General features: G+C 40.2%; 1 protein-coding gene across 2 annotated transcripts; it reads left to right on the forward strand.

The window, feature by feature from the left end:
- Nucleotides 1-231: 231 nt before the first annotated feature.
- On the forward strand, nt 232-11,845 carry LOC114458265 (lactoylglutathione lyase-like). Of its 2 annotated transcripts, none has more exons than XM_028440634.1 (6): nt 232-388; nt 2,567-2,649; nt 2,732-2,872; nt 5,464-5,531; nt 10,178-10,267; nt 11,435-11,845. In XM_028440634.1, exons 1-6 carry the CDS (start codon nt 317-319, stop codon nt 11,527-11,529), a joined length of 549 nt encoding a protein of 182 aa, XP_028296435.1. In that variant the 5' UTR covers nt 232-316; the 3' UTR covers nt 11,530-11,845. The 2 variants fall into 2 exon arrangements, with proteins under 2 accessions (XP_028296435.1, XP_028296436.1); XM_028440635.1 differs by having other exon boundaries at nt 241-349.
- Nucleotides 11,846-12,120: the final 275 nt, after the last annotated feature.

Below are 12,120 nucleotides of genomic sequence, written 5' to 3' on the forward strand. Positions count from 1 at the left end.
AACATGGACATTGACTATTGTCTCCTTCACAGTAAAGACCCTCTCGCTCAGGACAGATACCATGATAATAATATCGCGATATCTTGTTGCACAATAATAATGCTAAAATGTATTTAAAAATATAAATCCATTAAATGTAAACCGATTCTGGTCATAATGTTGTGGGCGGCTCACTTTGTTTTATTTCAAACCACACACACTATTCATCTTGTCACGTGGCTTCAGGTGAGCCACACCTGAGAAGCCATTTTTCCTGAGCCGCCCCTGAAGGCAGCACGGACCGTGCGTGCGTGTGTCGGAGGTGCGTTCAGGAGTCATGGCGTCCAAACAGGGTCTGTCTGAGGAGGCGGTGAGTTCCAGCTGTAAGGACGGAGCCCCCATCACTCAGGTGAGGGTTTGCTCAAAGGCACTGCGGCAGTGAAGCCCTGGGTTGCTTTCAAAGCGACAATCAGCTGTTTTTAAGCTAATTTAGCGTCAATTACCGCACGAAACCATTGGGAAGTGAGAAATAAATCACGTCAATCTCCATTTAAATGGAAAATCAGTGACTTAATGCAACATTGAGGAGTTCGGAAGCTTTAATGTTGTGCTCGAGTCAAGTATCGCGATAAGATGTCCAGTGGCTGCTGGTGGGGGGGGTGTGGGGGGGGGGGGGTAATGATGGAATGAACCAGTGATAACACATTTTAGAGAATTTCATTTTGTAAATAAGTGGAAAGAAACAATATTTCGTGGCTCATGAGTTGATTTATTTCTATTAATTTGAGAAACTCTGGTATATACAATAGAGTGAGTGAGTGTGTTTCAGGGTTTTTATAATTCTTGGAATTTAATGTTTTTTTTTTTTTTTAATTTATTTATTTTTTCAGATTTTTACCTTTTTTAATTTAGTTATTTTAACAAGTAATTAAATACAAACAGGATGACAAAGGAAGTGGTAAATGAATATACATAAACAAAATAAAATTTAAGACCCAAAATGTGGACATATTCAAGATTTGAAATCATCAAATGTAGTTTATTCCTAGTTTGTTCATGTTTCTTTGCCTTCTCTGTAAAGTGCTTTAAATGCTCCTACCTGTCTTTATCGATGCTGAGTCAGCAGAGAATGCAGAATTATATCATTTCTCTTTCTTCACTTTGCCTCTGCTTCTAACGTCCCACGGCTTCACCTGTCAAACCCACTTTATGACGGACCACTGTGACGTCAGCCCCTCCCTTGGCGGGAGGGAGACGTTGTGTAAATGTTCCAGCTGCATTCAACTCTGCACAGCCGCAGAGTGTCTCTGAGCGCAGGTAAACTACGCCCAGAGTCTCTCCATTGACTCATATTGAAGAAGAGTTACTGCACATGTACAACTTGTAACGAGAGTGGACAGTAAAGATTTTTGCGCCCCAAGGAGGAAACACGTCACCAATCAGATACAGATGAACGAAACAACTTTACACATCATTATCTATATAATATTTATTCTGATTATCTAAATACAGATATAACTTTGTTTTGTAGTATTTTTAATTCATTATTATTTTTATTTTGTTCATGTCTTACGCAAACTAACGTGGTGAGTGGTGGGGCGGCGCCCTAGCGCCCTCTATTGGCCAGCCGCCACTGAAGATGTCCCGATAGTTTGTAATGCCACGTGTGAAATCACATAATTATGCGAACACAAGCTCAATAAAGATCAAATCAAGATATATATATTTTTTCAGAAACACAAATCAATTGAAAAAAAACCCACATAAATATCTACGTGTATATCCACAGTTCAGTGTATTTGCTTATCACAAAAATACATCACAACGATGGATAAAATAATTACCCATTATGATTAAACAGTTTACTGATCAAATGTTTTTGTCTTTTGTATGGATGAAAATTATATTCCTGCCACTGAAAAAAAAACAAAAAAAAAAAAACTGGCAAAAGTAAAACCTAAGTAATAATTATGACAGTTTTAAATTAAACATTATACACATCAATGTAGACCAAGAAGCTAATCAAGTAGTTCATATTAATGTAGTATATTTATCATTATATATATATATCTCATTGTAGATTGACTATCTCATCAAATAGTTCCTATTGAAGTATTGTATCATTCTAAAAAGAGATTATACATATTGTTGTATGGTATATTAAATAGCTCATATTAATTATATCATATTTATCTTTAGAGAAATATTGAGCTATTTAATTTACAGTTACATACAGTATATATAACATCACAAGGGGACATTAGAAAAAGAACACATACATTGGGAGTAAAATTTAATAATTGATGCTGATGTTTTCCATGATGCTCAAATATTGTTTCCCATTAATGGCAAATGTTCAATTTTCATAAATGTCTCATTAATTCCGGTGGAAAATTTCCAACTTTAAAAAATCCTAGAATGTTTCAACCCTAGTTTGGATATGAAACAGTTAAATTTACTCCCAATTTCTGAATGATTCCAATGAATATTTCCTATGAAAAGTTAATATTTTTTAATATTCCTTAAATGATCAATCTTAAGGATTTGGGAAGGTTTGTGTTCACTGTGTGTAACGTTGTGTTTTCAGGACTTCATGATGCAGCAGACGATGCTGAGAGTCAAAGACCCGGCAAAGTCCATTTCATTTTACACAGGAGTTCTGGGAATGACGTGAGTCTTCCTCGTGGTGGCGTTCCGCCTTCTGTCACCACGGTGATGGGTGAAGTCTTTTTCTGTGCTTGTTTTTTCTCAGGCTGCTGCAGAAGATCGACTTCCCCTCCATGCGTTTCACCCTCTACTTCTTGGGATACGAGGAGAAAGGAGAAATCCCTCAGGATCTCAAAGAGAGGACGGCCTGGACCTTCTCTCGCCGAGCTACCGTGGAGCTCACGCAGTACGTAATGTAACGGGCAACGTTAACGCAGAACGTAGCGTACAACGCTAACGTGGAACGTATTGTAATGTAGAGATAGCACAGTACGTAACATAACGCAGTACATAACGTACAACGCTAACACAGTACGTACTGTACAATGCTAGCGCAGTACATAACGTAGAACACTAACGCTAAATGTAATGGAGAACGCTAACGCAGTGCATAACGTAGAATGCTAATGCAGTACAAAACAGAACGCAAACACAGTATGTAACATAATGTAGAACGCTAACACAGTAAGTAACATAATGCAGTACGTAACGTAACATATAACGCAGTAGGTAACGTAGAGCGTTAACAGTACATAAAGTAGAACACTATCACAATACTTACTGTAGAACGGTGACGCAGTACATAACATATGGTAGAACGCTAACGGTACGTAATGTATAACGCAGTACGTAATGTATAACGCAGTACGTAATGTATAACACAGTGTGTAACGTAACGTAGAACGCTAACGCAGAACGTACCATAGAACACTAATGCAGAACGCAACGTAGAACGCTAACGCAGAACGTAACGTAGAACGATAATGCAGAATGTAACCTGGAACGCTAATGCAGTACGTTTTGTAACGCAGTAAGTGACGTAACGTAGAGCGCTAATGCAGTACGTCACGTAACATAACGCAGTATGTAACGTAGAGCGCTAACACAGTATGTAACGTATAATGCAGTGTATAACGTAGTGCGTAACATAATGTATAACAGTACGTAAAGTATAACGCAGTACGTAATGTATAACGCAGTGCGTAACGTACCGTAGAACGCTAACGCAGAACGTACCGTCGAATGCTAATGCAGAACATAATGTAGAACGCTAATGCAGTACGTTGTGTAATGTAACGTAGAACGCTAATGCAGTACGTTACGTAACATAGTACGTAACGCAGAACACTTACACAGAATGTAACGTTGAACGCTTACGCAATGTAACGCAGTACGTAACGTAGAACACTAATACAGTACGTAACTAAGAAGGCTAACACGTAACGTAGGATGCTAACACAGTACGAATGTAACGTAGAACGCTAACAAGTAACGTAGAACACTAACGCAGTATGTAACGTAGAACGCTAACTTAGTACGTAACGTAGAATGTAACGGCATTAATGTCACCCAATTTCCCCTCAGGAATCAATGGTTTACTGAATCTAAGCAGGTTTATTTATTAAGTTTTGAACAACTTAATTTAAATTAACTGGAAATTACTGTAATCTAAAGAAAGATGAAAGAAATAATGGAAAGAAAGCAGACAAAATATTTGAAATGTATGTAAAGAAAAAAAAAAAATGACCAAGAAATGAACAAAGACTAGGGATGTAACGATTAATCGTAAGGCAGTTAAAAATCGATTCATAGGTACCACGGTTCACATCGATGCTCTGAAAATTGAATCGCAGTACTTTTTTTTAAACAGCAGAGGGCGCTACATATTAATCCTTCCAGAAGCGGACGTGACGGGCGGAATCTGCTACTATTTTCTTTCTGGCCGCCATTTACTGTTAAACATGCTCATAAATGATTCTTTACTCCTTTAGCACCGAAAGAATATCTGTAATATTACCTGAATATCTGTAAAAGTCACGTTTTTCTATTAGCTCTGTCTGCTAGCGTAGCTTCTCTTCTTCACTGGTGGAATAACTGCATGCCAACCGACCACTGGGTTACCAGCGCCCTCTGCTGGTCTAAACAAATATCTGACGTAAATACAGTAAAATGACTGTTTTTTTTTTTTTTTTAAAGTCCAATTGTTTAGGCACAAAATACATTTTCAGTTGCACTTTTAAAAAGAAAAAGAACTATTATGCAGTTTTGAATTGTTTACTATAGAACCAGAATTTAAATTAATAGGTTTCTTCTTCATTTGTATTATTCCTTTATGTATTTCATTCAAGATTTATTTTTAGTTAAATTGCATCATTTTGCATAGTTTATCAAGGGATTCTTTTGACAATGAAAAATAAAAGGAAAATAGTACAGTATTTTCCCCAAAAAAATAAAGGAATATTTTTCAGTCATTTGTCAACATTCCCATTTTGTAAAATAAATCGTGAGAAAATCGTATCGTGAACCCAGTATCGTGAATCGAATCGTATCGGGAGTTGAGTGAATCATTACATCCCTAACAAAGACAGGATTTTCAAGCAAAAAGTGCTACTGAACAATGTAACTTAAAAAAACTATTTCTAGGATCTTCATGGATCAGTGGTTGACATTTTCATAAAAACCTCAGATTTTCCTATTCCTGTCAAAATTTCCCAAATTCTGTTTCAGAGTATTCTCGTTTCTGTTTTGCGTGTAAATGTGTGGTTATTTTCTCGTTACATGCACGTCATCATTGTCATTATTTAGGCCTGATTTTAAATAAAGGTAATAAAAAGAGACAGTGTGTATTTGCTTTTTCATTTCAGAACTTGAATTCTGCGATCACAAAACTGTTTTCATCTTAATGCACTGATTGCACACACACACACACACACACTGTCTCTGACTGCTCTTTTTTAATTATTTCTAATAGTCCTGCTAATTCCTGCTGTTTTTCAGTAACTGGGGCTCCGAGAAAGACGGAAAGCTGTCGTATCACAACGGGAACGATGAGCCACGAGGATTCGGTGAGACGCTAATTTAGTGATGATCTTTTTTATTAATATTTTATGTTTTAAAAACATTCCTACTTGTATCTGTGAAGAGCTTTGCTAAATAATTAGTCGTAGAATGTCTGAGGAAATGTTGCTTGATTTGGACAATGTTTTGTTGGTAACTATTCCTGAGTCAGTCTCAGTTTTAGAGAAAATATCTTCTCAAGTATCTATTTTACCAGTATGTGTGCATGTACTTATTGGAAATGACAAACATCCACAACAAACACAAGTAACCAATTAAAAAAGGTAAAGATGTAACCCCGATGTACTCTTTTAAAACTAAGCGAGCAACTTATACAAAGAAGTGACATTTGATGTTTTAGCAGGCAGTGCCCTCTAGTGAGTAAAATGTGAATTGATCCCACTGTGTGGTTCAATGCAGCTTGTATCTCCAAAGATAAGGACAACTATGCTGTCTTCACTAAAAGTTGTTGGCAAGCAACGTGATTTTTAGCTATTCAGCTAGCTTAACATAGTATTCTAATTCTCCAATGTTGCATCCTCCAAGGATCAGACTGGTGATGTCGTGGCAGGATTTAATGATTGGGAATATTCATACATTAAATTTGTAAAACTGAAAAAAGAACACAAACAATACAAATATAAATGTTCTTTTTTGTGCTCCAACAAAAGATGAGATAATTAACATAACACATCCCAAATGTCTAAATGACCATATATACATGCAAAGAAATGTACACATGTAAATAAGTCTGCATAACACTCAAGTTATTAACTATAGGACTAGCACATTTATCTGATGCTAACTGTTAGCTCGTAGCCATCTTCCAAAACACCACTCAAAAAAGTATGCAAAGTACATATAAATAAACCAAACATGGTAACACAATGATATATAATGCATAACTTACGGATGAAGCCGTTTATGTGGACTTAGATGCAAGACTTAGCTGTACTGGACGGACACAGATCTTCCGTTGCGTGTGGACAGGTCAAAAAAGGAAGTACATTACTTCCGGGTTATCTGAGCCCTTTCTGATACAGTGCAGTTACACTTTTCTGCTGCTAGATGGCGACCACAACACATAGATAAACATTAACTGATTTACAATACACTCCCCGTCTGGCATATTAAGAAATATGCCACTTTCAACATATTACCAACGTTTTTTTCTACTCAGTTTTTTACACAATGTCACCTGAGTCAGTCGTGCTGTTACTAACATGTTGAAGAGTTTTTGGAAGCTGTGCGAATTTCCTTGTCCGTTTGTGAGAAAAGCAGAACCACCTCAGAAATGGACCTGAAGAAGTTCTTGACCGTCTGATTCCTTGTCACTTTGACTTCCACTTTCCTAACCAGACCATCTTTGCTTGGAATTGCATTCACAATAATTCCCATTGGCCACTGATTTCTTTTTGTCTGACTGTCCTTCAACAGAACTATATCTCCCTCTTTGAGGTTGGGCTTCTGTGCTTGCCATTTCTGTCGACTCTGTAATGTGCTTAGATACTCACGACGCCACCTAGCCCAGAAGGTCTCTGCCAAGGCCTGGACCCTTTTTCACTGGTTTTTGAGAAAATCTCCTTTTGAGAACTCACTGAGTGGAGGAGGAAAGGTGCCAATTTTCTGTGTCAGCAGCATAGAAGGCGTCAGAATGAGAGGTGCCTCAGGGTCAGCAGATACAGGGATTAGCGGTCTTGCATTTACAATGGCACTGACCTCTGCCATGAAGGTGGTTAGAACCTCGTGATTAAGTTTTGAAGGTCCGACTTGGAGAAGCATTGAATCGAGCAACTCCAATCATGCGTTCCCAGGCTCCGCCCATATGAGACACGTGTGGAGGGTTGAAAACCCAGGTGCACTTTTGTGAAAGGAGGTAATCGCTTATGTCCAAGTCACAAGGACCATGTGAACCCATTTTCAGTTCATTGAATGCTCCAATAAAATTGGTCCCACAATCTGAGCGGAGCTGTTTGGCATAGCCTCGGATGGAGAAAAATCTCCTGAGTGCATTTATGAAGCTTGAGGAAGTCATGGTTTCAAGTACCTCAATGTGAATAGCACGTGTGGACATACATGTAAATAGAGCTGCCCATCTTTTTTCTCGTGGTTTACAACCCCTGGTTTGACGGCTGATGACTTCCCACGGCCCACAAACATCCAGACCCACGTAGGAGAAAGGAGGGTCTACTTGCAGGCGTTCCATAGGCAAGTCAGACATCTGCTGATGTTCTAGTCTTCCTCGCAGTTTTTTACATGTGACGCATCTGTGAATGTAGCTGCTGATTAGACGCTTTCCTCCTACTATCCACAGGCCACTGGCATGGATGGCGCCTTCAGTAAAGTTTCTGCCTTGATGTTTTACACAGTCATGGTGGTGGCGGACAAGCAAAGTTGCAATGTGATGACGGCCTGGAATGATGAGAGGATGGGCTTCACATTTGTCCACTGGTGCTTGGTCGATGCGTCCGCCTATTCTCAGCATGCTTTTTTTGTCAATGACAGGACGTAGTTTATGAAGGGGGCTGGTTTTAGGAAGTTCACAGCTTGACTTAATGCTCTTCAGCTCTTCTGAAAAGCTTTCATACTGGGCACACTTAATAATAAGATGCTCTCCCTTTGTGACGTCAATAACTGACACTTTATTCTTGCACATGTGCCACTTGACACAGCCACTATTTCCTGCTGGAAGTGAGAAACAGTGAGCAATGTGAGTGAGGTGAGCCACAGCTCTGGTGAGCGAGCTCCACTTGGAAAATCTTTTGAACCTCTCTGAACCCAGCTTGTCTTCACTAATTTCTGTGATGAGTGAGGTCACTTTTGGGCGAACTTCAGCATCAAAGTCTGGGCCTACAAGTTCATATTTTGCTTCGTCTAGAATCGTTTCCTCTGAAGATGCTTGCTCGGTCAAGAAAGCTGGTCCAGTCAGCCATGTGGTGTTTGCCAGCTCGGCAGCTGGAACAGATCTGGACCCATGATTCCGATTGACGTACGTAACTTTTGTTCTATTTCATCCCTACTGACCGCCAGAGGCGGTGCTTTAGCTCTGGATGAGCAATGTCAACAGTCTCATGAGGAATCCAGACACCTACTTCACACACTGGATGCTGAGGGATTGATGGCCTAGACCTCTCCCAGAGGAGGAGGCAAAGCCACGTTGACCCTGTAGAATCTGGTAAAGGTGCTGGGTTAGGACCACGAGGCTGCAGCACAAACCAGTTTAATGGGTACTTCTTTCAGAGAAGCCCATGAGGTAGATACACCCCTCGTTGAGTGACATCTCACTCTGGATGGTGGAGGGAGAGCGCTGGCCGTGTAGGCATACGTAATAGCGTCCACCACCCAGTGGGATAGCCTCTGTTTTGACAGGGTCCTGCTCTGCCTAGGGTCGCCAGAGCAGGCAACAGCTGCTCGCTTTGACGAATGCTCAATGTAGCGTTAATGTAAGTCTCCTGGTCCCGAACTGGACACAGCAGTTTTGCCACCTATTCTGACGATGGTACAAAGCACGCCAACCTAGTCCCCATTGGAGAGCCTTCAGAAGGTCTTTCATCTGACCCAGCTCGGATGGCATCAGTTGACCTTGGCTGCCAGCTTATTAAACCTAGGTCTCTTGGCCCTTGGGGCCACCACGTCCCCTTCGGCCGGTCGTTTAAACGCTGGGACCTGGCAGGGGAGAAGCGTCTGCTCCACCTCTCTCAGCCAGGCCATGCGTACTGACCTTGGCATGTAACCACAATTCATGCATGAATCTTTGGATAAGCCTGTCCTCAGATGATCAATGCCCAAACAGGGTGGGCAAAGATTGTGACCGTCCTTCAAATCCAGCGGGGCCAGGCAATCCACACAGGAGTGGGCCATGGTGACAGTAGTGCAGAGGGAGCGAGGACACTGGCTTCACCGGGAGATACTGCACAGCGTGCCAACAGCTCGAGCGGGAGCACTGCTGCTGATCGACGGGCTAACCAGGTTCTAAGCAGCTTATGCTGCGAGGAAACCCCCAATAAAGCCCCCGTGGCATTATTTTGAGCGTGAGGACTGGTACTAACGACGTGCCATCCACACTGGCTGAACAGAAAACAGCCTGAGCTGTGAAAAACTCGAGGGGTTCTAAGCGCCTCGTTAGCTTGAGCGTGAGCACTGCTGCTAACTACTCGCTACTGAAAGAAAAAACAACAGCCGAGGCTGCGATACAGAAAGCGACAACTGAAGCTGTGAATAACACTGTCCGGGCCGGCAATCGCTTCGTTAGCTTGAGCAAAGGCACTGCCGCTAACTAAGGACTAAACCTCATGCAGGACAATAACATAAACGACAGCCGAAGTCGTAAAAGCACTGACCGGGGCTGCAATTGTCTCGTTGGCTTGAGTGGAGACACTGGTGTTGACTGCAGACAAAACAAGATAAAGCAACAGCCAAAGCTGTGAAAACAATGACCGGGGCTGCAATCGCCTCGTTAGCTCGAGTGAAGGCACTGCTGCTAACTGTGTTAGTGTGTGCGTGTGTGTGTGTGTGTGTGTGTGTGTGTGTGTGTGTGTGTGTGTGTGTGTGTGTGTGTGTGTGTGTGTGTGTGTGTGTGTGTGTGTGTGTGATTGTAAAGAAGGATTTCTCAGTAGTTTGTGTGTCTGTTTTGTGTTGAACGTGTGCGTCTCAGGTCACATTGGTATCGCTGTTCCTAACGTAGAGGACGCCTGCAAAGTGTTCGAGGAGCTCGGAGTGACGTTTGTGAAGAAACCTGATTCAGGTCAGTTAATTAAAGAAGTAATGAAAAGGCAGGATTGAACTCATTCACAAGGGTCACATGATCAACATTCATGTCAGCATTAGAATAATGACCAATCAGAGCATTAGCACAGGAAAAAAACAAAGGCTTTGTTTGTTTTTGGTCTATTTCTTATCTCATATTTGTATATTTTTATTGTCGTTTTGTGTGTTTTCTTTGGGGGCCACAATAATAATAATAGTAATAATAATAATACTAATGAAAAAAGAGTAAGAAAAAGGATGGATGATGATAATAATAATAAATTATTAAAAAATGAAAAATGTGATTCCCAGAACAACTTTCTGCTATCAGGAGGCGGTCGCAATCAACATTTGTTTTTTTTTTTTATTTGAAAAAACGATTATTTTTTGTCTCTATGTAGAATCTATGCTATAATGACAGAAATGTCTGTGTGGATGTGTGGAGCAAATATCTCCCTGACACGATGCGAGTTCGACCTGAAACTTGGTCGATGGGTTCCAAATACCCCGAGTGTGTGCATCTGTTATTTTGGAGTAATTTGGTCATTTCAAAAATGTTTATTTTAATTTTATTTCACTTCTGGACGGCCCCGAAATGAAACCTATTCAGCTTTTGACCTCAGGGTGTGAGGGGGCGCTAGCGCACCATTTATATCTATTTCACTGCACAGCTCACTTCCGGTGCGTGCGTGAGCTCCCGTGGACTTTTCTTTTCTCTTTTGAGGAAAAATACTTTTTTACTGTTCTTAATTTTCTCCAAATACACTTTTTAAGTTTTTGGTTAAAATTGTCTTTATGTCCTGACATATTTTTTGTATACTTCATAGTCATTTTGTGTATTTTTGTATGTTTTTTAGGCTTTTTGTGTGTATTTTTATTCTCCTAATGTGTGTTTTTTAAGTAATTCTTTACAGTTTTATAGTCTTTTTGAGTATGTTTTTGTTATTTTGTGTGTTTTGGAGTAATTTTGTGTTCGTTTATCATCCTTATGAATATTCTTGTTGATGTTTTGTAGTTCTTTGTAATCTTGCACGCTTTATGGGGTCATTTTGTGTTTTTGTTGTCTTTTTGTATGTTTTTGCATTTTATTAAATCACCCTAAACCCAATCTGGCAACGCAGCTCCTAATACCTTTGGTGGTTTTCCTCCTGTGTGTGCGCTGCAGGGAAGATGAAGGATCTGGCCTTCATTCAGGATCCTGACGGCTACTGGATCGAGATCTTAAGTCCCACCAACATGGTGTCCATCATGTCGCCATAGCAACGCCTTAGCCCCGCCTTAGCCCCGCCCTAGCTCCACAGCGTCTGGAAATAATGGAGGAGCTACCAACGGGTATACTGTCAACTTCTCTCACAGTGGGACCACAAACATCTGATCTGAGGGTCACATGATCAACATTCATGTCAGCATTAGAGCAACGAGCAATCAGAACATTACCCCAAAACCAACAAAAGCGTTCACTTTTGTAGCTATTTTGTGACTTTTAGAAATCCTTTTGGAGTACTTTATTGTGTTTTTATTGTCATTCTCTGTGTTTTTGCAGTCAGTTTTATGTTTTATGTTTTACCTGTTTTTTGACTCGTTTTTTTTGTGTTTTTGTAGTTGTTTGGTGTATTTTTGTCATTTCGAGCAGTTTTTTGCAGACATTTGTTATTGTGTTGCAGTTGTTTTTCAGGATTTTTGTTAACATTTTGTGAGTTTTTGGGGTAATTTATCTGTTTTTCGACTCCTTTTGTGTCACTTCTTTCGTGTTGTGTTTTTGGAGTAGTTTTGTAGTTGGTTTTATGTATTTTTGTTACCGTTTTACCTATTTTTTTTTTTTTTTTTAAGAGTCAATTTGTGTAATTTTGA

Source organism: Gouania willdenowi (assembly GCF_900634775.1).
Source record: "Gouania willdenowi chromosome 24 unlocalized genomic scaffold, fGouWil2.1 scaffold_320_arrow_ctg1, whole genome shotgun sequence".
Classification (NCBI taxonomy): domain Eukaryota; kingdom Metazoa; phylum Chordata; class Actinopteri; order Blenniiformes; family Gobiesocidae; genus Gouania; species Gouania willdenowi.

Bases quoted from the DNA above. Each gene is read 5' to 3' on its own strand.
- LOC114458265 (XM_028440634.1), top strand. From the start codon at position 317: ATGGCGTCCAAACAGGGTCTGTCTGAGGAGGCGGTGAGTTCCAGCTGT. The intron at 2,650-2,731 runs GTGAGTCTTCCT...GTTTTTTCTCAG, and splicing joins ACAGGAGTTCTGGGAATGAC to GCTGCTGCAGAAGATCGACT. The intron at 5,532-10,177 runs GTGAGACGCTAA...TGTGCGTCTCAG, and splicing joins CGATGAGCCACGAGGATTCG to GTCACATTGGTATCGCTGTT.